Source organism: Sarcophilus harrisii, chromosome 4 (genome assembly GCF_902635505.1).
Source record: "Sarcophilus harrisii chromosome 4, mSarHar1.11, whole genome shotgun sequence".
Taxonomy (NCBI): Eukaryota; Metazoa; Chordata; class Mammalia; order Dasyuromorphia; family Dasyuridae; genus Sarcophilus; species Sarcophilus harrisii.
Window position 1 is genome coordinate 320,009,176 of NC_045429.1, and position 27,545 is coordinate 320,036,720.

General features: G+C 41.6%; 2 protein-coding genes across 6 annotated transcripts in view; one reads left to right on the forward strand and one right to left on the reverse strand.

The window, feature by feature from the left end:
- Positions 1-367: 367 nt before the first annotated feature.
- Positions 368-6,328, reverse strand: NAT9 (N-acetyltransferase 9 (putative)). 4 transcript variants are annotated; one of them, XM_031965757.1, is made up of 7 exons: positions 6,266-6,322; positions 5,327-5,420; positions 3,350-3,459; positions 2,966-3,109; positions 2,325-2,384; positions 1,951-2,045; positions 368-1,866 (listed from the first exon to the last, which is right to left on the reverse strand). In XM_031965757.1, the coding sequence occupies exons 2-7, from the start codon at positions 5,401-5,403 to the stop codon at positions 1,717-1,719; spliced, it is 636 nt and encodes a 211-aa protein (XP_031821617.1). In that variant the 5' UTR covers positions 5,404-5,420; positions 6,266-6,322; the 3' UTR covers positions 368-1,716. The 4 variants fall into 4 exon arrangements, 2 of the variants coding, with proteins under 2 accessions (XP_031821617.1, XP_031821618.1); XM_031965758.1 differs by lacking the exon at positions 5,327-5,420 and having other exon boundaries at positions 6,266-6,328; XR_004233813.1 differs by lacking the exon at positions 5,327-5,420 and having other exon boundaries at positions 1,800-1,866; positions 1,951-2,079; positions 6,266-6,328.
- Positions 6,156-27,545, forward strand: part of TMEM104 (transmembrane protein 104) — a 71,351-nt gene continuing 49,961 nt past the window's right edge. Inside the window, exons 1-8 of one of the 2 annotated variants that reach the window (XM_031965755.1) lie at positions 6,156-6,683; positions 7,271-7,393; positions 8,912-9,033; positions 14,024-14,105; positions 15,181-15,277; positions 16,034-16,114; positions 19,741-19,840; positions 20,297-20,402. In XM_031965755.1, coding sequence (XP_031821615.1) covers positions 7,349-7,393; positions 8,912-9,033; positions 14,024-14,105; positions 15,181-15,277; positions 16,034-16,114; positions 19,741-19,840; positions 20,297-20,402 — 633 coding nt within the window. In that variant the 5' untranslated portion in view covers positions 6,156-6,683; positions 7,271-7,348. Of the gene's footprint in view, positions 6,684-7,270; positions 7,394-8,911; positions 9,034-14,023; positions 14,106-15,180; positions 15,278-16,033; positions 16,115-19,740; positions 19,841-20,293; positions 20,403-27,545 lie in introns of both variants that reach the window. The other variant, XM_031965754.1, reaches the window with a different exon arrangement.

Below are 27,545 nucleotides of genomic sequence, written 5' to 3' on the forward strand. Positions count from 1 at the left end.
CCCTGAGCCAGCTCCAGTGATGTTATCTTATCTGGCTAAAGCAGTGAGCAGCAGCTTGGGGGCAGTAATATTTGGAGAATTAAAGACGAGGTTGTCATGGTCTGTCTTTGAAAGAGGTAGAGGCAAAAAGTCACCTAGAATACTGAGGCTCCCTTAGTTTTTATCCCGAGTAAGAAGTTGCTAGAAGCTGGGAATACATAGTTGGGGCCTAAAGTATCTACCAGGGTTAAATGGTATTAATGTCCCTCCATTGTAAGTGAAAAGGAGCAGAGAATTTGATGTTACTCTGACTGGGGCCCCAGCTCCTTTCCTGAATGTGCAGAGGACAATGTTACAGGAGAAAACACTGAATCTGGGGTCAGAAAAGTTGGATTCCAATTCTGGGTTTATTGTATTCTAAGGAAGTAAATTAATTTCTGGGTCTCCACAGCCTTACCTTCAAATGACAGGGGTTAATCAAATCATCCCCAAGAGTCTTTCCCTGGGAAAAGGATAGTGATTCTCCCAACAGCCTCGGGGGTTGGGACTAGAATCTTTGCAAAAATACAAACCATAAACAGGTTAGGAACTGGGGGTTGAGCACAAAAGCCAAATCTACTTTCTTCAGTCTTTTGGTCCCAAATCCCTATCCCTACAGTTTGAAAACTTATTACTGTTAAGATTGCATTAGGGTTAGGGCCCCTCCCAGCTTCATAAGCCAAGAAGAAAAAATGTGCCCTTGGGGTTCTCTGGCTCGGCCTGGAAGGGGTGGGGTGGCAGAGATAGGGTGGGGACTATATTATAATTTAAAGATGGCCTGAAATAATTGGCAGGGTATGGATTGGAAGTTTTTCCCAGTCAAGGTAATTTTTTAATGTTGGAGAACTGTATGCAAATCCTCATTCTGCAGATGAGTAAAACTCGGGAGAGGCTTGGGTAACAGCTCTATTTTCACGATGGCCAGAACAGAGGCTGTACTCATTCTCAAGGGTGGTCCCCCACCTCTGAGCACCCAGGGTCTTTCTATCTCTGGCACCCGGTGATTTTCTGGCTCGGTTCAGGAGGCCCTGAACTGCCCCTCTATCGCCACCTGGTGCCCATGTGGAGAGCAGCAAGGAAATGCCAACTTGGGGCCCAGGACTACCTCGTGGAGGAAGGCAGGCTCTGGACTCCCCAAGTCTGTACTAATTAGAACTTGACATCAAGGCCCACACCCATTGCGGGAGGCTGGGAGCACAGGGGAGCTGCAGCCCAATCCAGAGCTCTCAGCCAGGTCACGTGGCCAGTTCCAGAAATGCCTCTGGGTTCTTCCCTTCTCTCCCAAACCCACACTCTTCAGACTGCACTGAACTTGCCTGTGGCTATGACACTGGCATTCTTCATATAATAGCCATGCCCAGCAGGCACTGGGCCTCAGAAAAGCAGGATGTAGATCTTCAGGTACATCCTTCCCGGATCTCTATGTACTCGGGTCTTTCCTTTAGCTTTACTTCAGCAAATGTGCTCCCATCAGAAGACAAGTTCAATCCAGTCGATGATCTAAATTTTTTGGCTCTCCTGGACAGGGAGAGGAAACTTTTTCTGGATGGGCCTTTGAAGAGTGTCTTGCTAAGGAAAATAGGACTTTAAAGGCCGTCTTTACAGCACAGGCTATTCCGGAAACATAGACTAGATTCCCTCATCCATCTAAGAATCTTCCCTATAAGACCAAGCTGGCTAATAGGGCTCCCAGGAAAATCAGAAACTATTAGCTTCATGGTTCCACCAGCTTCTGTCTCTGTACTGCTTCTCTTCCACATGGCTGGTCTGCTTCAGAAGCCACTCTCTCTCTGGCTCGGTCACCAGTAGCCTCAATGTCACCTCTTGAAAGATATTATTTGTAGCCACCTATGAGAACCAAGGGAAACAAAACTGAGTCCCAGCCCTAACCATTGGGTTAAGGCTTCCAACCTCCCCATCCAATATTCTTACCTGCTCAAAGTGAAGCTTTTTAAACATGCAAATGCTAGGCTCATTTCCTTGTCCAATTTTAGCTTCAAATTTGTTGAGACCTAGTGTGGTCATTCCTTCCAGGATGGCAGAAAAAAAGGAACACATATTCTGATGACAAAACAAAAAAAAGGACTTACGCCTCCCCAGTTTTGCCTTCTATCCCCATAGCCTCATCAGGGTTGTATAGTTGAGAGACAGTGGTCAGTCAGACAGACACTCAGTCACTAGCTCATGACTCAGCAATGAAAAAGTGAGGTCCAAGCCTAAGCCCCAGAGGCAATACTACTCCAGACTAACTATGCCCTCCCCCACACATACACAGCCCAAGTGCTGGCTGTCTTCTTCATCCTTACCATAAGCCATCATCATCAGAACTGCCTCTGTGCCAAGCCCCCTGTGTCGGCAGCTGAGTTCTGAGGAAAGGAGAGAGGGAGAGTGATTCTTTTGGGAGAAACAGAAGGTTAAGTGATGGGAGGGAGTGCTCCTGACTTGGCTCTGGGGAAGCCAGGGAGATGGATAACCATCTCCAAAGAACTGACCCCCCAGAGTAGGGAGAAAGCTCTAGCATTTGGCTCTTGGTGGCATCAGAAAATGTTTCAAGCCCGTTTCTACCGCTGATTACCAAGATGAACTTAGACAAGCAATGTCATCTCTCTAGGCTTCATTTGCCTTATCTGTGAAATGAGGGGGTTGGACTATGTGGGAATTCCCTTTCAATTCTAAAGCCTATTAGCTCCAAAAGAGGGAAAGGCAACATCTGAGCAAAAGGAAGATGAACTTGTCAGGACCCCCCAGTGGGACTGGGACTATTCCCAGTGGGAGTTTCCCAGCAAGAGACTATAGTATATCCCAATAACCACAATGGATTATTAACCAGGGACCTGGCCCTCAGCTTGCCTGACCCAGCTTCAAAGATTAAGATGACTGAGAAGGGGGAGTAGGGCAAGGCTGGGATATGAAACACAAGGGAATAGCAATGCAAGATGAAATATACCGGCAATCATGACCTCAATCTCTCCCAATGTTGGGTCCTGCAAGTCAGTAAGGAACAAGTTCACGTCTCCCACCATGCAGTTCTCTTCAGCTGAGTCTGGCTGGGCCCGCCATTTCTCGGCATCCAGTACAATGAAGGTACATTCTGGAAGATGGATGGGATTTCGATTACAACCAAGCCTCCAAAATATTTTCCTACTTCCTCCCCACAAGGCTATATTCTTCCAGCCTCTGGGAGGCAGAGGAAGACAAAAAGTAGTTCTTCAGATGAGCCTCAAGCTTAATGGTGGCGTGAAACTCAGGCACAAGGCCCCTCTCCCAATAGAGCCACCTGGGTAAGCAAAAAGAGCAGACTTCCCACACACCCCTCCCCTCCAAGCCTCACTGTCAGTGTCTTCTCGCCAGCTGTGCTGCATCGCATACTCCTGCTCCAGAGTCAGAGGCTCTGAGGCTGTCAGCCGCTGCAGCTCCTCAGACTTCATCCATTCATGATATCTGAAGGAAAAACAGGCAAGGGGGGGGGCTGGTCTGATGAACATACCTGGGAACTACATGGGGGTAGGGAGCAGGAATGCTATCATGCTCAGAGACCCATGGCCACATGGGAGAGGAGCAAGGGGCCTAGGCTCACTGAGATCGGGCAGCCCTGGGGGAGCAGGCACAGGGGCCAGCCAGCCTACTCTCCAGTTTCTAAAGAGCAATTACCAAAGGGGATCAGCCTGGGGGGTCACACACATTCAGTAAGCTGACCTTTTCAAAGTCAGCAAGTGTCCATGAAGTTAAGCTACACCCAAGTCTTTTTAAGGGTTTGATTCATGACTGCTATCTCCCTGCTGAGGAATATAAGCATTGTAGGCTTCCACTATTTCTACTGCTGCTCCCTTGAGAGAACACCCTCCCGCCAGGAACCATACAGGCTTTTAAAATTAATTAAATTTTAAAATTTAAATTTAAAAAATATATAGCAACAAGCTATATTATTGGTCTTAGACAAGTTGAAGTTAGAATTTTAGAAAGTTTAATTACTAACACCCAAAGAAAAACTGCCTTACAATGAGTGATGAGAGGGCCAAGTTCTTTTTTCTCCCTTGTCATACATCAAAAATAGTTTACCAGTGGAAGACTCACTCTAAGCACTTAGACTGAAATTCAATTAAATGAACAACTATTTAGCGCTTTAACTGGTGGCTTAGGGCTGTTAGGTAGCACAATGAATAGAATACTGGGCCCAATACAGAAAGACCCATCTTCCTGAATTCAAATCTCAGACACTTCCTAATTGTGTGGCCCTGGTCATACAGCGATGCAAGTCACTTAACCCTGTTTACCTCAATTCCTTCATCTGTTAAATGAGCTAAAAAAGAAATGGCAACCCATTCCAGTATCTTTGCCAAGAAAACCCCCAAATGGGGTCACAGGGAGTTGGACATGATTGAACAACAACAATGAGTACTTGGGACAGAAAGGTAAAACAAGACAGTCCCTTTCCTCAAAGGGCAAACATTCTACTGGATATAAATATTTCAGTCTTTATGATTGTGGCCCCACTTCATCATCTGGTAGCCCGACTTCTTATGTAAAACCTTTATGGATTTAGCTAAACTGGTTATTGATTGACAAGATAAATACTTAAAAAGTTTTCTAACTTGCTAGGATCTGTTTATATTCTCCTGAGGTCATCCCCCATCCCAATTATGATGCTTTGGGGATAACTGAGGGAAACTTATTTTAATACCCAGAGTTCATCTGAAACCTTTTCTGAAAGCCAGAGAATGAAAATCGCATGTATTTATCGAGAAGGAAAAGTATTTGAGGTCTTCCACCTTGGATTCAGTTTCCCTTTGAATATTACAATGCTTCAACCACCAATGCCCCTTTCAGGAAAAAAAGAATTGGATTTTTCTCAAGCTCTCCACATTCCAAAAGCTCAGGGCTGGCTCTAAGGCATTCATTCAGTTCTTCAAACATGAAAATAGAGAGAAAAGAGTCCTTGCCTACGAGGAACTTCACATTTCACTGGGGAATAATATGTCTAGAGAAGTAAGCCGAGAGAAAACAGGATAACCACAGATAAATAAATCCAACTACATATGAGATAGTTTCAAGAGGGGGAGACAGCATTATTAACTGACGGGATCGGGAAAGACCCGTATGTAGCCCTTGATTTGTATTGGGAAGAAGCTACAGATTCGAAGATAATCCTCACTCACCCGTAATATTCAAACACTACACTGTGAGGTCCTTGAAAGTTCCCTGACCCCAGGACTTGGCTCACGCGTATCTAACACACATTTCTTGCCCACATATTATATTGTCTCGGTGTTAATGGCCACAACCACCTCACCGTAGGAAGGGGCGCTACCTGGGCACGTGCTCCGCGGTGTAGGGCACCAGGATCACCTTCTGCCCCAGCAGCACAGTATTCTGATTCACCTTCATGGCTGCCCCAGAAAGCCCTGCAAGCAAAACAACTCCCGGGTTTGCTATCGCTGTCGCTATCCCCACGCCTCTGACTTCCAGGCTCTCTCTCTTAGTTACTCCCCACTCATCCAGCAGAGAGCTCGCTCTGTAGATCTGTTTGACACGTTCCCCCCCGTCAGGCTGCAGGCATCCCGCTGGCAAGGGTTGTCTCTGGCCCTTTTTGTGCCCACCGCGCTTGGCACAGTGCCCGCCCACTGTCGTTAAGACTGACGCGTTTACTGGTGTAACCCATATTCTAAGCGCTTTTTACAGCGGCATGAGTGGCGGCGGGCGGAGAAGGGGTCTCGTTCAGGTCTCCCCCTCCCCCCGCCCCCCCACTGACTGTGTGATTCTTGGGCAGGTGCCCCAACCCCCTAAGTCTGTAAATGGCACCAAGTTAGGGCGCGCATGAGCAGAGGGAGCCCCTGCCGTGAAGAAGTCACAGGTCAGGTGCCTACGGTTCCCAGCAGCGCCTTGTTTTGTATCCAAATACCCGCACGTGCTATTGCCCATGCGCACGGGAAGCGTTTCGCTTCCGCCTCCGTCGGCCCTCCCGGCCCCTCGCACTAAGCCCGGGAAGCAGGCCCCGCTTTAGGGCTGGGAGGCCAGGAGCCAGGACTCGCGTTCCCTACGCCGGCTGGAACAGCTCGCTCTTCCGGGAGGATCTCCGGTGTCACCAACCCCCCCCTCCCCCCGTCCCGGGCCCCCAGCCCCGCGAGACTCGCCGCGGCCCACCCCCATTCCCAAAGCCGACTCCCCCCCGCTTGCAGAGCGAGTCTCCTTCCCATCACCCCCGACCCCGCGCCCGGGCACCAGACCCTCCGCCGAGCCTCGGGCCCACCTGGGCGAGCCGGTTCCGGGATCCGGGAACCCCCGCGCACGCGCGCCCCGGCACAGAAGGCACTTCCGCCGCTCCGTCTCCGCCTCGGTCCCGCCCCCCGCCTCCGGAGCCAATCGACGACCTTCCCCTCGCCTTTTCCCGCCCACCCCCTCGCCTCCATGAACATGACGTGTACGGAAGTAGCGATCGCGCCGGGCGCAGGCGTCGTGGGGGCCGCCGTTGCTGGGTTGAGCCGCCTGTGGAGGCGGCGGAGGTGAGGTGGGGCGGAGACAGCTGCTAGCAGGTGCCGGCCCACAGCATCTCGCACCTCCCTCGCGGCCCGGGCTATAAAGGAGCCGGAACGGGGTGGCTGCCTGCGGCCCCTGGGAATGTGGAAGCCGCAGCGGGAGCGGCGAAGGAGCGAGGCTTTGGAGCTCGGGTAAGGGGGGCTCGCCAGAGCCGGGCCCGGGACTGAGCACCTGTTGTTTGCGGCGGGGCCTGGCGCACTGGCAGTCCGGAAGAGCCGGGGGCACCAGGGCCCCGGGGGCCTCGGGCGCCCTCCCTCCCCGACTTCCCCGCTAAATCAGCGGGGGGGAAGGGGGGGGTAGCTTTTGATGGAGAACATTTCCTCTCAGGGACTGCCCAGTGCAAAGTCGTGGGACCTGGGTAGGGGGCAGGAACAGTGAGAAATGGCTTTGTGCTTGTTTACTGACATCCCTTATTAGACTGTCAACTCCTTGAGGTCAGAAACTGACTTTTGGCTCCCTTTGTATCCGCGGGACTTAGCCCTGGGCCTGTCCCGGAGCAGGCGCTTACTGAATGGTTGTAGCTAACGTTGACACACTTACTGATATCACCTGCCCCCGGAATAGCCCGGTTTGTGTGAGAGGGGCCTAGGGGGTAGAGGGAAGGCTGATCCGACCAGCCGCAGGTTAGGGGGTAAGGGGAAGGGAGTCTGCAGCTCCTCTCGGTGCCCCCACTGGGAGAGATTGCTTAGTGCTCTTTTATTTTGCGTGATGACAACAGCCGCTGATGCCTTCTCAAAGAAAGGGCGACTACACCACAGACTGACCGCGAAGCAGAACCTTCCTGCCCATCTTGAACATGGCTGGTGGAATCACAGACACCGGGGAGCTTTATTCCCCCTATGTGAGTATAACCTTTAGGACGCGTGAGTTGCCTCTGGAGACTATCTGCCTCGAAACTACCTAAACTCGTGGTGCCCTCGGGGAGTGGTAGGGTGGTTGCTTGGCAGAATAGATCCAGTGAAAAGGTAGAGGAATTATTCATTACTTCAATTCAACCAACATTTATTAGGCACCTACTGTGCGAAATTAAAGACGGAAATTTGTGTGGCTTTTATACAATCAGTTGCAATATGTTGTGGTTTTCTTTCAGTCAGATTGTGTGGCTAAAGAATTTCCATTCATCTCCTCTGCTTAGAGGTCTGAATGTCTGTGTAATTGTAGTAGAATTTGAACGGGTTGCATATGCTAATACCATGTATACAAGCCAATAGCTCTTTAGTTAACTAGTCATGCACCTTTTATTATCTTAGATGGCATAAGGGACCCTGAGGGTTACACAGAAAGTTTTGATTATAGGTGGCATTGGTGGAGCCAAAACTTAAAATGAATTATTTCATGCCTATGTTAATTCCTTCCATTTTTCCAATATTTTCTCTGAGTGGTCATGATTACATCATTAGGCCTATCCTTTTAATGAGATAAATAAGTTACTCTGCCAGCATTATTTTGATGATAAATTCACATTGTCATCTAGATTAAAGTAAAATGTGCTTTATTGGAAGATAGTAGGGTCTTCCTTCTCAATATTGTATTTTAAACCATTCTAGAATGCTTTGTTTTATGCACAGTTTTCCAACTCTACCTGGAGTTTCTCTTCGTAGTGGCCTTAGTTTTTGGTGCACATTTCTTTTTATGTGATTTATTAACCATTAAAATACAATTGTCAGCATTTGTATGAGCTCTTTTAGTGTTCAGTGAGCAAGGACCTTGAACGTTTGCAAATACAGATGATATGCAAGAGGCTCAATTTCAATTTATTGCCCTTAGAGGTTCCTGGAAAAAGAATGGGTCTTATCAGAAAGCCAGTTGTTTGAAAAAGAAAATATCCCAGAAATGAAAGAAAATGAAATATTTATTTTTCAGAACACCAGAAATGGCCTTCGTAGGCCAAGATTTGATCATGTAGTGTCAAGTCAGTGAAGTTGAGGAGTGTGCATTCACCTGTTAATTTTACATAATTTGTATTTTAAGAAAAGAGAAAGGAAGCAAATTGGGTAACATTTATAGTAGAATAGATTACAAAAGGGAAGAAACTGGAGACAAATCCTCTGTTAGATTAATCCAAGCATGAGCTGATGACAACTTAAACCAGGATGATAGTTTTAATGAAGAGGAAAGTATGGCTATGAGAAATATTGGGGGAGCTGCGGGGGGAACAATTGACCGGACTTAGTGAATGACTAAGTATGCAATAAGTTTCCTGTAGTACTCGGATTTAAGAACATGTTCCTTCTGCACGTACTTTGCTATCTAAAGTCCTATTTTAGTCTTAGAGATTTGAAGTTCTTGCCCACCCTTAGAGCCACTGCATGTGAGAATCAATACCATGACCTTAATGATACTTTTCTATTGATTATAGGTTGGATTAGTGTACATGTTCAACCTGATTGTGGGCACTGGTGCTCTCACTATGCCTAAGGCTTTTGCTACTGCTGGTTGGCTTGTCAGCCTAGTCCTTCTCCTATTCCTAGGCTTTATGAGGTAAGATGCAGCTGTTATGTCTGTCTTTGGTGTCTGAGCGTGTTTGAACTTTAAACCCAGAGGTTGCATGGAACTTCAAAACTACAAGTTCCCTTGAATTACTGTGTTAGTACCCTTGGGAAAGGTGCAACCTCTATTGCAACCAAGTCCAAATTAAAGTATACAGAGCAAGATATTAGTTATATTCAAAAAGAGCAAATGATACAAATAAGATTAACATTAAGCTTCATGGTTTTCGCCTACCAATTCTGCCATTCCTTTAACTTTTTGCTTTTAGGCCAATAGTAAAGTCAGTTTTCCTCTCTTGAAAAGATGCCACCTGACACCATGAGGAAAGTCCTGAGAGCGTTTGTAGAAATGGGGACGTCAGCATGAGATTTATCATTTGCTTTCAGTAATTTCCAGAAAATTACAGAGTCAAGAGTTAACCTTATTGTGATTAATGCCTAGAAAGAGTGCTACCCCTTAATCCTCAGGGAAATATTTTCTAAATTAAGCTGGCCAATGAATACATTGGTGAACATGTAAAAGCTTTCAATCAGAGCCATGACCCATTTGACGATGTTGGGGCAGAGCAGGAGGAAATCGTGAAAGAATTATAAATGCCTAAAGTAGGGATATTTGTTGAACTGTACCATAAGATAAAGGTTAGAACTTTATTTCTTCTTTTTTAGCTTTTACCTTACAGTTGTATGTTTGGGAAATGGAGAGGAACAGAAAGTCAAGGGTAGTGTTTGACTCTCCTTAAGGATGAGTGGTGCTTTTTGTCTCAGGCTTCACTTCCCTTGTGAATCCTACCTCAGCACATTTAAGTGGTAATTGGAACTGAGATGAGACAGGTAGGAGAGATTTAGGAAATGCTTCTGACCTGCTATAACTCTGAATTACTTTAGAAGGTCTCATTGCTGAGTAAGCAGAGAGAGACCCTTCTTGATCGCCCAGTAGCAGAGATATTTTCTCCAAGTACAAGCTCAGAATTTATGTGATGATGTAGTCAAAGTCAAAGATGTAATGTCATCTTATACTGCCTTGAAGTATATTCTCCAGAGTGAAGGGGATTATTCTGCTCTGCACTTTCATCTTCCCTTACCTAGAGTATTGTATGTATCTAGAGGATTAGTCCAGAATTTCACCATTTATTAAAGATACTGACAAACTGTTGCATGGCCATGGACAGATGATGAAGATGGTGACAAAAGTCCTCAAAATCATGATATTTTAGGATCTGGTGAGGTATGTGGGAATGTTTAACCCAAAGAAGAGAAGATGTAAAGGTGATATGGTAATAGTCTTCAAATATTTAAAGGGCTATTGCTTATCTTTTTCAGATAAGAAGTTGCTGCCAGTAGAAGTTATAGGAAGGCAGATTTTTGCCTCAGTACAGTTTTTTAAAAATCCAACAATTCAAACTATCTAGAAATAAAAAGGTTTGCCTTGTGAAGGACAGGTGTTCTGGAAGACTGGAAAGGTAGAAAAAGGTCATATCATGACAGGCTTTCAGAGCCAAATAGAAATTGTATATTTGATCCTAGAGTGACAGAGAGCCACTGGAGTTTATTGGGGCAGGGGCAGGGAGCAGGAAGGGGTGTGACCTGGGCAGGCCTATGCTTTAGGAAGGTTACTTTGGTGGCTGAATGGAAGATGGACTTGAGTGAAGAGAAACTTGAGGTAGGGAGACCAACTAGTATAGGTGTGTAGTAGTATAGGTGTGAGGTGGTCAGGGCCTGCCCTAGGGTGGTGTCAGTGTCAAAGGAAAGAAGGGCCTATATACCAGAAAAGGATGGGACTTGGCAACAGGTTGGATATGGGGGAAAACAGTGAGGAGCTGAGGATGACACATCTAGTTTGGGGCTTAGATGGTTAGGTGATGTTGGTGTCCTGCATTGTTGGAGATAAGTTTAAGAGAGGAAGAATTTGGGAGAAAAGATGAGTTTAATTTTAGACATATTGAATTTAAGATATTCAATGGGTAGTTGAAAATATGAGACTAAAAGGACAGCAGAGAACTTAGGGCTGGATCTGAGATTTGAGAATCATCAGCAGAGAAATGATAGTGGAATCCATGGAAGCTGATGAGCTCACCAAGGAAAATAATACAGCTTTGGGGGGAGCATCTGCAGTCAGCAGAAGAACGGCCTTCTTTTTATGAGGGGCCTACTTTGTGTCAAGTCCTTCTAGGTATTCTTCAAATGTTATTTCATTTGATCCTCATGTTAACTCTGGGGGTGAGCGTTATGATTATCATTATTTTACAGTTGACAAAGCTGAGACAGGCAAGAGGTTAAGCAGCCTGCTTAGGTCACAGCCAACATGGGTGAGGCTGGATCTGAACTCAGGTCTTTTTGATTCTGGGTCCAGAGTTCTGTCCTTTGCTAAACCTAACTTTCTGATCCATCAGAGGAGCCTGACAAAAAACTATCATCAGAGAGAGGAGAAGAACTAGGAGAGAATACAAAACCCTAGAGAGAATAAAGAAAGTACCTGGGAGAAGAGGGTAATTGATAGTGCAGAGAGGTCAAGAAAGGCATCTTGTTAGATAAAAGATCCACATCATTCTGGAAGCTAGATGTTAGAACAGAAGCTGTTGTAAGATAGAGATGTTTTTTATGCTTCCTGGTTTTTTAAGAATTTAAAAGAATGGCCAAGGGAACTCTTTGGAGTTTCATTGAGGAGACAGTTGGACGTGAAGTTTGAGTTTGATAGTTGTAGATATAAACAAGGCTTAAAAGATGATACAGAATACTTCATTTTTCAATAATTCAGATCCAACATTTATTAAACACCAGTATGAACTGAGCAATGGAGATATTTAACATGACAAAGGCTTATAATTGTTTCAAAGAATTTATAATGTAGTGAAGTTAGGGAAGGAGGAAATTCGTACACAAATCGCTATAAGGTAGAATGTGATGAAGTAAATAAAAAATGGTCAGAATAGCATAAGTAGTTTAAGTAGATAGTGATCACTTCTACCTGGGAAGGTTACAGAAAAGAGGTGACACCTGAGCTGAGCTTTGACGGGAGAAGTGAAGGGACACTTTTCTATTTCATAGTTGACATATGTGAAAGCATGAAGATGTGGCAACAAGATAGAATCTGGGGAACAGGCATTATTTACTCTGGCTAGAGTTTAGGATGCTGATGGTAAGAGAGAAGAAATAATGCAGCCTAGATTATGGAGAGTCTTAAGTACAGGCTAAAGATTTCAGAGAAAGAAGAAATTCTTTGATTTCTATCTCAGAGGAGTTTTGCTTTGAGTTTTGATTTGTCCCTGTTTTACATCTTGAGAGGCCTCCGGAACCAAATGAGTACTTGGAGTCCCAATGATATAAGTTCTCCTGTACACTTCATAAAGCTTTTAATGAAACTTGCCATCTGAATAGAAAATGGTTATTGAGCTTGGGGCATGGGGAGAGAGTGACCTCCAAAATAAAGACTTCTATTTTATGGATCTTCAATATCTCATGTTTGAATCTAATCAATGAGTTGTGTTTATGGGACAGTGAGCAATAATTTTATTTTAAATGAAATTGATTTTATTTTATTTTTTAAAGGGGGTGCCTTCAACAAGGAAATAATTTTTCCTTTTGTTATTTTAAAAAATTATTCCATGAAATGAAGTATGGTAGATTAGAATAGATTTCTTGCTTCTGAACTGATTGTCCTAAAAGAGATGGTGGTGGGGTCTGTTGAACACTTGGGCGATTGAAGAGGTCTTTTCCCATTCTCCTGTCTGACCCCAGACCAACTTAGCTGAGGTATCAGTCTATTCACTTTCATGTCAGCATCCAGTGAAAGCTGCTGAATCGGTGAGGTGCCCAAATAGACAGCAGGGTTTAATATTACTGTATAAAAAGGAGAGTTCAACTTCAGATTGTTTCAAGGCAAAGGCTTATTTCTTTGAATATTTGCAATATCTAGATAGCTCTAGATTCAAACAAGTTTCTGGAAAGGAAAAAACCTCCGTTAGTCTTTTCCTGTGCTCTCAACATTAATGAATTCTGGAAATAATCTTGAGATGGAGTTAGGAAGACGTGAGTTCAGATCCTACTGTGATACTTAGTACTTGTGTGAACTTGGACGAGTCATTTAACTTCACCAAGCCTCAGTTTCCTCATCTATAAAACAAAAGGGTTGGATTAGATGATTTCTGAGGTTCCTTCCAGCTCTGGTTCTGATTGCTGTAGTAATTTTCATAGTCCCTGATTTCTAGTCCCTTTGAGAATGTGCTTCTTCCCTTCTCCACTATAATCCCCATCAAAAAACAATTTCCTACAATATCTTCTCTCTCTCATTTTTATCACAGACTGGTTTCTCAGCATACTCCTGAGACTCCTCTTTCTGTTATTGTATGTGATGGGAATATTTGATAATTTTAATATTATTGATAAATACTATGAAGGTAACTGCTTCCAAAAAAATTTAAGATAGTGAATTCAAGAATACAGCAAAATCTATTCATTTATCCGTGACATTTTTTCTCTTTTAGTGTGCATAGCCAAGAGTTGATTACCTGTCCTTATCCTAAAAAGGAAAAATGAGAGCTGCTTTCTGTCCTTTCCAGAAGCTGAAGAATTTTTTATTGCTCAACCACCATGAAGGTTTGCCTTCCAGGCACCCTTTGCTTCTGTGGATAACTGAGCTGTTCCAATTGTAGCTCTCTTTCCCTGCTTGGTTTCTAACTCCTCAGCAATCATCCTGTCTCAGTTTGTCTCTTCTTCATTCCAAAGTAAACACTGACATTTAATCAAAAGTTGTAGATCTTTTGTAAAGATCTTTTGTAGAACTTTTGTAAAAAAGTTGTAGATCACGTCCTCAGGAAAGATTGTGTTGAAAATTGTATTGTACAGAAAGACATTTAAGAAAGGAGCTCCTGAAAAAGGCAGAACTTCAGGCTGGTTGGTTTAAATACCACTTAAAGTTATTTTACCTGCTGTATACTGCTCTTTCTGTTGGTTATTAGCATTTAACCCTTGGACTTCCCTTTTAGCTACATGACCACCACCTTTGTGATGGAAGCCATGGCAGCAGCCAATGCTCAGCTTCGCTGGAAGAGGATGGAAAGCCGTAAGGTATATATTGTCTTTGGGGCAGACATCACTGTACTTGGGAGCCAGTTATCCCTTTTCTCCCATGTAAAGCATGAAGGATTCTGAGTCCACTGCTGCTTCTCGAGCTAAGTTCCAAAGTTAAATTTAACACAACTATATGTGTGGACCTGAAAAAGAGAGTGATTTTTCTAAAGTAGCCACTGGGTTCCGACTCTGCCTATACCTCATCCTCTCCTTGTGGGCTCAGGAACATAGATTTAGAGCTGAAGTGATTGGCAGCAGAGTGTCCTAATGGATAGTGCTGGGTTTGGGGTTGGGAAGTGTAAATGGGCTGAGGTTTGAGTTGATGCCCTGAGGTCCCAAGTACGGAAGGCTAAATAGTAATTGGGCTATACTCTATTAATATACATGATTGGATAAAGAATGGCCCCCATCCATTCTCCGTGCAAGTTCTGATGTGTTGTATAGGAAATGACAATTTTGGTGGGTGGAGGCAGAGAGAGACAGGAAGAGAAGCTGGGAGAGATTGGGCCTGGGTTCCATACTCCTAGCTGCTGGTCATGTGGCTGCTGGTCTAGCTAGCTTCTTGACTCAGATGCACACATTGCTATCGCCGATTCTCTTCCACCTCTGATCCTTCTTCACTGAGAATAAAGACTGACGATTTTCCCCTAACCTGAATTCCTGACTCCTGCTGATTTAAAAATACGCGGTCTTCGCAGGGAAGGTCTGGGTTCATACCTCACCTCTGGTACCTGTTAGTTATATGGCCACAGGCAAGTCGCTTAGCCTTTTTAAGATGAAGTTTCCTTATCTGCCTAATGTCATATCTCACAATGTTAGTAAAAAGATCGAGTGAGATAACATCTAGATGTGAGCTGTACCTGCCCTTGCTATCTTGGAATCTGTGTACTTAATCTCTGTCTTTCACTTCAGTATAGAAGAATTGAGATACTCCCATGTTACTTAGATGATCCTCTCTCTGTACTTCCTTCCCCGTCCATAAGCCTTCTCTAGGCTCATAGGTAAGCCCTTAGCAATAGCTTTTTCCCTCCCCAGATCTTTCTCCCATTTCCTTCCTGTCCCTTATGCCTAGGAGGAAGATGATGATGACTCTTCTACAGTTTCTGATGATGATGTTCTCATCCAGGAAAACTATGATCGGTCAGAGAAGCAGCCCATCTTGTCTGTGCGTAAGTCTCTGGGTCCTGGGTAGGCCTTTGTTTCCTTCTTCAGTGTAACTAGAGTTCTAGTTCCTATCATATGATATGAGTGAAGTTTCCTTCTGCTTTTGAGAAGATGCTGATTTGTCATCTTTCTATATGTTCTCTGGCAAATTCTCGTAATCCATCTAGAAAAGAGAAGCAGCTCATATCTCTTTGTCATTTAAACCAAGGTTTAGTTTTCCTCTTCTTCCTTTACCCCCCATTAGAAACTCCCCATCTTCCATGTGAGATATTTTGCTTTGAGTAGATGATATTGAAAAGTTTTCAGGAGTTGGGACAATTGGGAGTTTTGTCTCCTGGTTTTTTTTTTTTTTTTTTTAATTTTGTGAAGTATCTACACGTATATAAGAAAGAGATAGTTGAAGATATTCAATGAGAACTCTGAGAAATTAATATTTGAGAATTAGTTTGATAGAGCAGATAATTAGAGGTCCAGGGAACAAAGGGAGAAGCAGGTAGAGGAAATCACTAAAAGAATGGGGGTGTAAAGAGAAAAAAGAGGGCCAGGTAAAGGACTGTCAAGGACAACTTTATTTAAGGAGCAAGAGGAGAATAAAGTAAGATGAAGAAATGGAAAAAGAGGAAGTAGAGAAGTGGATTTGGAGTCAAAGGCTACAAATTCAGATCCCAGTTCTACTACTTAATCCCTTGTGTGACTTTGGAGAGAAAAAAGCACAAGTGCTGAAACTACCTTTCTTTCCCCCCCCCCCCCCCAAACTGCAGAGAGACATGGATCTCCTAACATTTTTGAAATCGCAGATCGTGTGGAGATGGGACAAATGGCCTCTATGTTCTTCAATAAAGGTATTCAACTAAAACTTCTATCTCTTCTCAATAATTAGGGGATTCATAGCTAATCTGAATTGTCCATGTACTTTCTCCCAATAATTATGGGATTATTTGATCCTCTTTGAGTCCTCAGGTTTTGTCAGGGGAGTAGCTTTAACCCCTCCTCGTTTCACAGGTAAAGCTGAAGTACTTGTGAGAGAATGGTGCTGCCTTGGACTCGGAGACTTGATTGTTTTCTCCGTGGATACTAAAAGAGCTTAGAGCAGGATTCCAACTCTAAACTACATTTTAATCATCGATTTATGTGTCACAGGATGGTGGATTTAGATCAGATAGAGACCTTAGACATGATCTAATCCATCACATTTATTTTATGAGTAGCAAGTGGCAAAGTTATGTGTTCAAAATTGGTTCTCTGCCTCCAAACTCAGCATTCTATTCATTGTACTACTCTGCTTCCCCAAGTTATTATTCTTCAGCAAAAAGCAAGGAAGCTCTCTGGGATTGAAGGTGCTTCTTCATAAAATCTGACTTTTGCCGTCTTCCTTTTTGTTTGTTAACTATACCAAGGAATTTTGTACTTAATGACAGAGTGATTTCAAATGCAATCCATTCTATTATAGTAGAAACATATTTGCCCAGTAGAGGGTGCTGGGAACCCACATACCTTTTGGTCATTGCAATTAGGGTTGCTATAGGGAATGTAATTGGAGATTTAGGTCTTTTATTTAGGATTAATTTCCCTCACTCTGCTCTAAAGGTAACTTGGTTTAAGTATGATGATGCCTATTGACTCCAGCCCAGGGAAATCCAGAAATAGTATTTTCCATGACATAGGAATAAACTAGATTATTCATAGGAATAGTCTTTGGAGAATTTGAATCCATAACCTCTGACTCTGGAGCCAGTGTTCTTTCTGCCATATCCCACTTCCCATCCTCCCCCTTTTTGGGGGGGCAGGGCTGAGGCAATTGGGGTTAAGTGACTTGCCCAGGGTCACCCAGCTAGGAATTGTGAAGTGTCTGAGACCAGATTTGAACTCAGGTTCTCCTGACTTCAGGGCTGGTTCTCTATCCACTGTGCCACCTTAGATCAAGAGGGTTTAAATGATGTCTCCAAAGTCCTACAGTAAACTCATGGCATAGTTGTGGAAGCAGTGTCACAAAGGACAAGAGAAACTGAGCCAGAAAGTTCAAATTTAGATTTATCTGCCTATTAGCTAGGGAGAACCTTCCTTCCTTTTTACTATGGTTCCTGATTCCTAGTTGGTCCTCCTATATTCTCCCTTAAGAGGATCTGCCTACTTCATTAAAGAGCATTAGGCTTTAGGAAGTTCAGATCTATTTCTTATAATCAGAAATTTGGGTTTATCCATCATTTGTCTTTTTTAACAGGAAGTTATTGATCCTTTGGTATCCTGTAAATGAAATTATTGGTTAGGGATGTTTGGTAGCATTTTATAAACAGAATTGATGTTCTAGTGCATCATTGGGCATCTGAGTAGAATATCAAGCTGAGAGCACAGGTTGTACTTGTTGCCTCAGGCCTGAGCGAGTAGGAGACAATAGGAGCTTTGTGGGTTTAGACAATAAGCCTGCTCCTGTCATATTGGAGAGGCAACATTCTGAAAGCAGGAACTGTTGCCCTTCTGATGCCTTTCAAAAGTCATGTGTACTTAGTCATTATTCATTCACCTCCTCGATCATGGAGTGTGGTGTTGACTTCAGATAGTCACTCTAGAGCTAGTGTGCCCTAGACTTTCCCTTGGGAATCCTAAAGATGCTGGTCTAAAAGAACTGTCCTTTTTTTGTCCCTTTTTCTCTTCATTTCTCTTTTCCCTTTAGAGCAGCCAACAAGGTGAAAAGAGTGGTATTGAAAATGTTCAGGAATCACTCTGCATAGAACAGCTTGAAGTTTGAGCACATACCTTAAATATATAACTTAAATATTTGTGCAACCCTTGATCATTTATTTTGCAGAACGTTTTTCTCCCTACAACTATCATTCTATGAGATAATTTATCATAGTTCCTGGCACATAATTGGTTCTTAATAAATATTTATTGATTGAGCGATAGGCAGTCTTTATCTCTATTTTACAAGTCAAGTGACTTGTTCAAGATCCCACAATTGTGGGGCCACCCCAAAAACTCAGGTTTCCCAACTCCTGATTAAAGTGGTCTTTCCACCACACTGTAGAAGACCAGGATTCTTACCCCAGCTCTTAACTCTAATTGACTGCCTGGCTTTTCTCTGAATCTCAATATTCTCATTTTTAAAATAAAGGGACTTGAACTAGCAAATCTCAGTGATATCTTTCAGCCCTTAACATTCTAATTATACTGTGCTATATTCCCTTAGAACAGGGGTTTTTAATTTGAGGACTGAACTTTTTTTTTTTCAATTAGTATTTTTATAACTTTACAATACAATTAATTTTCTTTAAAAACATTATTCTGAGGAGTGCATAGATTTCATCAAAATTTCCATAAAGTCAACAACATATAAAAGGTTAAGAATAAGAACTTTTGTTTTAAGTCCCAATCAAAATACTTGTCTGCTGGGTTGACAAACCAATAGGACTCTGACTCTCCACATTGCTCACTGTGTAGTTTCCAAGCCTAGCCATACCAAATATCTTTTGTAAAAAGTACGATTGTTTTCTCTCTTCCCAAACTTTTTCTCTTAACATTACTTATCCTCTTTTTTTTTTTTTTTTTTTTTTTTTTTTTGCTTTTGTTTTCTCTTTCCTTCTGGTATCCCCCCATTTCTTCTTCATTAATTGATTTGAACTATACTATATTTTGATTAGTTTTAGAATGAGGCATTTTTCCTTTTTAAAAAATAAGTGAGAGTCAAATTCCTTCTCCTTTACTACCAGTTTTATTGAGCAAGAATAAATGTTCTCATATTGGATCTTATTTGGCTTCAGAATTCCACAGTAAAGACACACACCCTCACACCCCTATCCACAACCCATGCTCTCCTCCAGCCTTGTGACTTCTGAAGTTGCATCTCTAACTTTGGTAGTTGACACTGATTTATCACCTTCTGTCCTCTCTTCTCAAACAAGCCCATCCTAATCTTGAAGACCTCACTAATTGCTAGGCTACTTAACTAAGTAAACTTCCCCTACCCCTGATAGTAGTCCTTTTCTGATTTGGGTGCTGTCCCCAGTTGAGCAGTTCTCATCTTTCTAGTGAGATTACTGGATCTGGGACAGATTACTATTATCAATATCTATCTCACTTTTGAGAAATGTGTAGAAGAAATAAAGAAGATCTAGGCATTTTTTTTTTTTTTTTTGCTTTAACTTAGACTAGTTCTTATCTTTGATTTTTTTCTTTTCTAATACCACATTTGAAATGTGAGAAGAATTTCCTTACTATGCAAATGGGAAAACTATAGAGATATGTTTCCTATTAAATAAAATTTGGAAAAAAAGAAAACAAAAAAGAAGTAAATGAGGTATTATAGAGGGGATTCCTGCTCAGGTATAGAATTGGACTAGATGACTTTGAAGTCCTTTCTGACTCTGAGATTCTCTGACTAAAAATTGAGCTGTTATAAAACTTTATAAAGGTCTTTCTCAGGCTTATTTGGCTGATTAACTTTTTTTTTTTTTTTTTTGGTTATTTTCAGTGGGAGTCAACTTGTTTTATTTTTGTATCATTATCTACCTTTATGGGGACCTAGCTATCTATGCTGCAGCTGTGCCCTTATCACTTATGCAGGTGACATGGTGAGTGCCTCCCCTTCTGCCCATTCTTCCTTTAGCCACATAGTGTCCTCTGCTAGCCAGTGAGCCCTGAATTAACCTAGGATCAACAGGATAGAAACATAGCAGCATAGCACCGAGCAGTTCATTCTAAAGAATTCTATTACTAGCTTTATTACAGTTCCCTTGCAGTTTTTTCTCTGTTCAGTTTACCTCTTTCCCCTTAGTCTCAAGGGAACATGGTCTCCATCCTCTTCCTTATTATAAAACTGATTGAAGTGATAACAGATTTCTGGGTCCTTGGGGAAAGGTGTTATAGTTATATACTTTGCATTAAGAAGCCTGTTTCCTCAAGGATAGCACATAGTTAATGAGGTAAGGAAACTCCAACTGGTAGATTCATGATCCATTCCCTCCAAACCATGTGGTAAAATTCACAGAGAAGTGAGGAGACTGCCATTATATTCTTTTTACCAGCAGTGCCACTGGCAATCACTCCTGTGATATGGAAGCCAGCACCAAGTACAATGACACGGATGTGTGTTGGGGCCCTATCAGACGAATTGATGCCTACCGAATCTACCTGGTAAGTGCTCTAAGATACTTTTACATTGGACAACTTGGTCTTGTGGCAGAAAGAATTGCCTGGGGATTACTTGGGTGATTTGAATTTCTGATAAAATTCCCCATATAACATGGTCCACACAACCTTATACCACTCAGTGTCAATTGGTGATATTGATAATTCTGGTGAATAAATGATTGCCCCAAAGCATCTTGTTGACAAAGGCTCATTGGTGCATCTATACAAAGTCTCTTACCTAACTCCAGGACCTGTATACTTCATTCGTACTATTTGAGAAATTATTTACTTAGGAAAGAACCTTTAGAGTGAAGGATTTCATTTTCTAGGAATTTTTGTTTTAATTCCATCATACCTCACTGTAGTGTATGTCCAGGGGATCACCAACATATATTCAGGTTTTGAGGTTGGAGTGATCTATCTAATCATTGACCCTGTTCCTGGATATCATCAGACAGGCTCTCTAAGCAGATTGCATATCTCCCTTCCTTTTTCCTTTCTGACAAATACAATTAATCTTTAGCCACTCCATGATTGCTTTGTACCATAAGGGAGAAAAAGACTGAACCATTTGTGAACTGGGCTTTGTTAATAAGATTCAAAACTAGAGGCAGATATTTATCTCTGCTTCTTTTGTGAATGACACTAAGAAATATTTCTCTTTAATTTTTGTAGCATCTCATCTATTAATATATTTTGCTGTTTCTTGGTACTCTTTGCCTGTGACACAGATTTAGATATACTAGGTACCATGCTGACTTGATATATGGCTACTTATTTGGTCTAGAAGGTAGGGAAAGAGAGCTGAAACTTCAGAGGAATTGGTCCAAAAACCCCTGAACTAAAAGAGGTATCACTGGATCAAGAAAGTTCTACTATTTAAATTTAGATATGAAAGCCCCAAGTATAACTGAGCCTTTTTTTACTTTTCCAGTTCCCTACCCCATCTTTAAAGGCAGAATTATGTTGATAAGCTGCTGGTGGACCTCTTTTTGCTATCTGCATTTCTGGAGCAGTAACATGACCTGGTTTTCCTTTCCTCCATCATCAAATTGGGGCTAGGATTTGTTTTTCAGTTGAATTGTTGCTCTGACCTATTCATTTTGGGTCTGGTGAGAATTGGTTACCAAGATATTAATTGATATTCCCTTTTATGTTTTTCCCCCTGCTTCCTGATATTATGAGTGGGCAGAATAACCCCAACAGAGCAGCAGGGAAAGTTACCACGTTAGCAGCACAGCTGAGGTCCTGTTATGCTATTATCCCAAACACATCCTGCAGTGCATTTCACAAAACGCCGTCTTGATTGATAAAATTAGCAAAGGCATTAGTAACTGTAAGGGCCTATTGCAAAACCATCTGGAGTTCTTAACTGGTGGAGATGTGTGAAAGAGTTTGTAAGAGAGATCTAGGAGTACATCCGTGAAATTAGAATATATTGAGAACAAAGAAATAATAAGAGCACCTTAAATGGTTTTTTTTTTTCTTTTTCATAATTGCTTTACTATGTAGAGGGAGATTACTTAATTGTTCCCTTCTTCCTTCTCCCCTATATTACCCTTTTGTGTACCCATTCATATGTAAGGAAGATTCTGAACCTCAAGAACCCCAGGAATTCTGAACCCACTTGTCTAATCAATTATTTAGATTTGATTCTATTGCCTTAATAAATTGCTCTTTCTCTTATTCTTATTAACCTTCCACATGATGGACGTCTCCATCCCTGAATCTCAATAACTAACTCTTTGACTAAGACAAAAGGAATTCTTCAGGAAAGCAGACACTCATTAATTATTGTGTATATCTTCTAGATATTGCACCTATAACTCATGAGGATAATTGATATTAGTACCTGCAAAGAAACTTCATTTTTTTTTTTTTTTTTTTTTTAATGAAGAAGTTTGGTGGTGGGAGAAAGCAAAAGATACTGGCTATTTCTTTCCCCAACTGCCTACATTCTCCTCTTAGAGGCTTTAAATTTTGATGTGGTTTTTATTCCCTTTTCTTTTCTGGCCAACATCAATATGAATGAACACAGTTGCTGAATTTTTGTGCATTTTCAGAAGTTGCTTTCTAACTTTGAAAGAAATTTCCGAAGATGTTGAAAGTATAAAGCCTGATCCAAAACAATTTCTGCTATCATTAGTTAGTTAGCCTTCTTTGGCACTGGCTTTCTGCAAAACATCTGTGACATCCATCTATAAATTCCTTCCTTACCAGGTGTGCGAAATGGAAGTTATAAAGTACATGGAACTCTGTGGTCTTCAGAAGGTCTAGTGGCATCAAATAGCTTCTTCTGAATATGAGACAAAGGCAGTATGACCTATATACCTTCAATCTTTGAAGGACAAAGAAATAGCCATTTCATTTGGATGCTGATCTTTAGCTTTTTGGATTTAGATTCTGATTTTAGGAAAAGCAGTACAAATGGATGAAGAAATTTATTTTAACCATTCCTCTAAATTATATACGTAAACATGTACTTCCAGGTTAATCACAAACTTATTCTTCCTGTGTCTTCTGGATAAATCCTTTAAAAAAAAAAAAAAAAAAAAAAAAAGCTTTTCAGGGTCTAGTAATAACCATTGCTAACATTGCAATTCTAGGACAAATGTTCTGTGGGGGATAAAGACTCCAAAAAAAATATCACATTTTGTTATGTAATGTCCAAAAGGTCTTCTATAAATGGTATCTACTGTTTTCTGGAACTACCTTAAGACTCACACCCAGAATAAGCATATTTAGGAATATTAAAGTCCTTTCTAGATAGACACCTGCTTATGTAGCTTCTTGATTGCTGTTAACTAAAAGTAACTCATTTGAAAGGGTACAGCTCCTGGGGGTTTTGTCATTTTTTCCCCAATCCTACATAAGCCATCTTTACATATACTACACATCTCTATAGACTAAAATTTCTCTCTTTGCTCTTAAACCTGCTAATAATTTGACCTTTGGGTTTTAAAAATGGAGGTACTATGAGTGCTATGGGATTCTTGAAGTAATGTGTGATATGCTGGTCTTTTACATCTGTGCTTCCTAATGGATCTGATATGAGTCAGTTTCTCCCTATTATCCTTGCTTAGGGTAGCCAAAAGGCTAGGATGCTGCGATTGCCAAAGAGGTTCATGAGTCATTTGAATGCTTCCACTTTAAAGGGCATCTTAGAATGCCAGCCACAGCTGGAATCACCAGCAGTACAGGCCCCATAATTACTGCCAATGTGACTTATCAGTGATATCAAGATTTGAAGTCTAAACTTCTTGTGTCCCTGCTACCTATCTTCTCTTCCTTGTGATTTAAATGCATCCTTTCTTATTGGACAGACTTGTCTCTAAAAGAAGTAACCACCTTTGATTTTGTTGAATAAAAAAAGTCAGTAGCAAGAAGCTTCTATGTGTCACTGATGCTGTAGAATCATAAAAGTTTCCTCTAGTTGTCAGTCTGCCCTTAGTACCTCCACAGACAGATGTCCTGGTCCAGGACAGTGCTAAGTGATTTTGTTCTCTTTTCTCCTATCTCCAGTTTCCCATTCCATCAGTCCCATCCCCTGCCTAGGATCATTCCCTCCTTACTGGGAATATCAAAAGAACCTATAAGAACCTGGAGGGGTGAATGGGGACTCAATAGATACTTCAGGCTCATCACCATTGGAAAAAGATGTGGTATGCAACACTTACAGGTGAACAGATGCTGCTAGATCCCAGGCAGCCCAGCGGGTACTAGCCAAGGAGAGTTGGGAGTGCAGATGGTAGAGCGGAGCTTAGCTTGGTTGGAAATCTGATTGTAAAGTGGAGGCAATGAGTGGGGCACATTTATTGGCTCTCTTGGAAGTGACAAGGTCACCCCCCAGCTTGCCATGATCCTAAGAGCTCTGGAACTAGGCAGAGCAGTCCTGAGGTTTGGGGGAACAGGACTCAAGCTATAGAGTTCAGCCTTCCATTACTGAGCTATTACATTATAGCCTTGCCCAGATGTTGCCTGCAGCCAACTTGTTTGTCCTTTCTCTGGGTTTATCCTCTAGAGGATCATTCTTTAAGTAGTAAGCAATGAAACATCTGAATTTGGTGATGGGAGTGCAAAAGAGACATGGAAGTTTTTTTTGTTTGTTTTTAAGCTAGAGAAGTCATGAATATGGTAGAATGTGAAGACTGGCATCCTTTTGTGTCTTTACTGATTTTTCTTCATGAGAAGTCTCATGCCTTCTCTTTGTACCATGAGCCATTTCTTTTTGCCAACATGGTCCTCTCTTCCTTGCATTAAAAATCCTTAGGTAAAGTGCCTTCTACAGGATATTCATAACAGATAAAACATCTGAATGGTTTTTTAGAAAGTATTTTATAGAGATGGTGCCACTTGAAAGTTAATGGTCTTTTTGAGAGGAAGAGGCTTGTGACCTCAGAACAGTGTTTATCTCTGAACTTAGACTTTGTTTCCCCTCCCCTTAAGGATTTGTTTTACCCAGCTAAGGATCTCAGGCCTTATAATTCTATTTTTATGATCCAAGTTTCTTTAATTGAGGTGGAATATAACTAGCATCAAGCTGCAGGATTTGGTTGGTAAAGAACCTGGTTAAAGACAGGTCATAATGATGAAATCAGTACAGTAATCTGCTTGTATAGCATGCTTATCCTGATGATTGATTCTCTCTCCCTTTCTTGCCTGACCCATGCTTCCTAAATAGTGAAATGGACTTTTAGAGCAATCCTACTTAGACGGAATATATCTTCCAAGGACATTTGCCTTCCCCTGCCATTGCTAGGGAGGACATTTCTCCACTGTGTTCTGTCTCAGCCACTGTGCCCTGGGGCTATGGCATCTGCTAATAAGTGGGTCACAGCTGCCTTCAATCGAATATTCTTACTAATTTTGGAGCAGAAAGGGTCTTAGAGGCCTTTAGGACCAGTCTAGAGGAATGAGACAAGCAACAGGTTTTTCAGAGTGTGTGCAAGGTATAGTAGTGATTTTATTGGAAATGGGTAATGAATGAAATGAGACCAAATTGGATGAAGAAACTAAACCCATACATAAGAGCTAGCCAGGAAACTTCCCACAGATGGAATATAGCTGTCTGTGTGGTACTAAAGCTGACGGGTTTACTCCTTTGGAAATGAGAGACTAGCTCTTTATTTTGAAATCAGGGTCCTTTATATACCGTTCTGTGGACACCAGCCCATTAAGTAGAAATTATATTTTGTACTGATTGATTCCTCTTTGATCCAGCAACTCTCATGCTTAAAATCTCTTTGGCTTGATGAGGATTTTCATCATTCAGTCCAGAGTTGTAGGACAAACTCATTAATTTGAATAATTCTTCAAGCTCTTGACCCTTAGATTCAACTCAAATGAAAATACATGCGGTCTGAAACCAAGCTGGAATACATTTTCTTAAACAGAAAACTTGTGATGGGAGGAGACGTAAGGCTAAACTGGAAGACGCTGCTAAACAAGTCTGAAGCAGAGAAATTAATGTGTTTAGCATTGCCCCTTGTCCCTCCGTTTCTTTTTTTTCTATCCATTCATCTACCATCAAATTTTATATTTGTCAGCTAGCTCATAAAAGGTTCTTTTTAGTAGAACAAAAAGAGTGAGAATGGAAGGTGTAGTGCTCAAACTGTGTGGGCTTTGGCTGGGAATCTATGAGGATTTTTATTTTGGGCAGCTCTTTAGATGGTGGTTATTTTCTGTTTCCTGCCAGCCTCAAGGTTCAAGCATATCATTATGAGCATCTGGACTGGTGTACTCATCCAAGATGCAGCTTGACAATCCGATTTGCTGAACCCTGAACACCTTTCTTTCTCCAGGATTGGATCTCGGAGAAATTTTCCTGTAGTCTGCCATATAACTCACCTGCTAACCAAAGACAGGGAATTGTATTTACAAGCATTTACACAAGCTTTGATTGAAATGATTGATTTTGAAGTATTTAGTTGATATTTCCTTTTGGAAGGCAGGTGTATTTGTAGTAAGGATAGGGCTGTGATTGTTTTGTTGTTGCAGGGAGTTTTTTGTTTGCTTCCTGATGAATAATTTCTTGTTGGCTTTTTCCCCTACCTTTTTTTCTACCCTTTTCCTGCCTAATTCTAAATAAAGTCTAGATTACCTTATAACTCATTCTTAACAATGGAATCTTTCTATAGGCTTCTGCCAAGAGATTCTTTGAACTTGCCTCTTTGTCTAATCAGCAAAACTGTTGATGAGAGGCTGGACCCACAGTAAGTACTTGTGCACTACTCTCATACTATTCTTCTGATGCCTTTCTACCTCTGTGCCTAGCAGGTACTGACTTAAGACCTCCCCATCATTGTAAGGAGTGTTTATCTGCCTGCTGGTGTAGACCACCACTGGTTCTCTGTCCTGAGCTAAAGTGTTCTCCTTTCTGCCTGTTTGGAGTGTTTTTTTCAAATTTTCACTGTTTTCATTGTTTAATACAGCCTTCAGGAATGTAGGTTCTTGTTTTGCCTTTAAAATGGCTAATACCTGGTGTGCCAGCCCAGAGAAAGGCATACATTTCTCCATTCCACTATTACTCTATTTTCAGATCACTCTTTTCTCTGTTTTTTAAAAAAGAAATAGTTGTTTCTTTGGTCTCTATATCCTTTATCTTTTCCCATATAGCAAAATTAATTATAAGAGATCGATTTACTTACCTCAGACCCTCTATCCACGCCTGGCCTTCACCTCAGCATAATAATTGCCTTTGTATATAACCAGGCTAATCTACCTTTGCCTCAGTGTGGTGGGGTTACTTGGCCCCTTCTGGGTTTGATGACATTCTACTAGTAAAATAGGTGAATTCCAAACTTTAAAAAAAAAAAAAAATTGTCACTATTTGCTGTTAGAAAAAAATTTTTTTTTTTTTTGCTTTATAAAAGAATTCATGGTTTCTTTTTGCTTCTAATTTTTTTTTTATTTGATTTTCACAAAATTCTTCCAGAATAAATCTATTGTATAAAAAAGAAGGTGAACTTGTGATTTTTGTTTTGGGGTGGAAGTTTCTGACACAGATATAAAATAAGCAAAGTTGTAAATCATAATTGAAAAATGCAAAAGAGGGTTGGTATTATGACCTCTTATATAGTCCAACCTAGAAGTACTAGTGTAGAGATAGCAGAGCCAGAAAAGCAATATGAAGTTTGTTATATATAC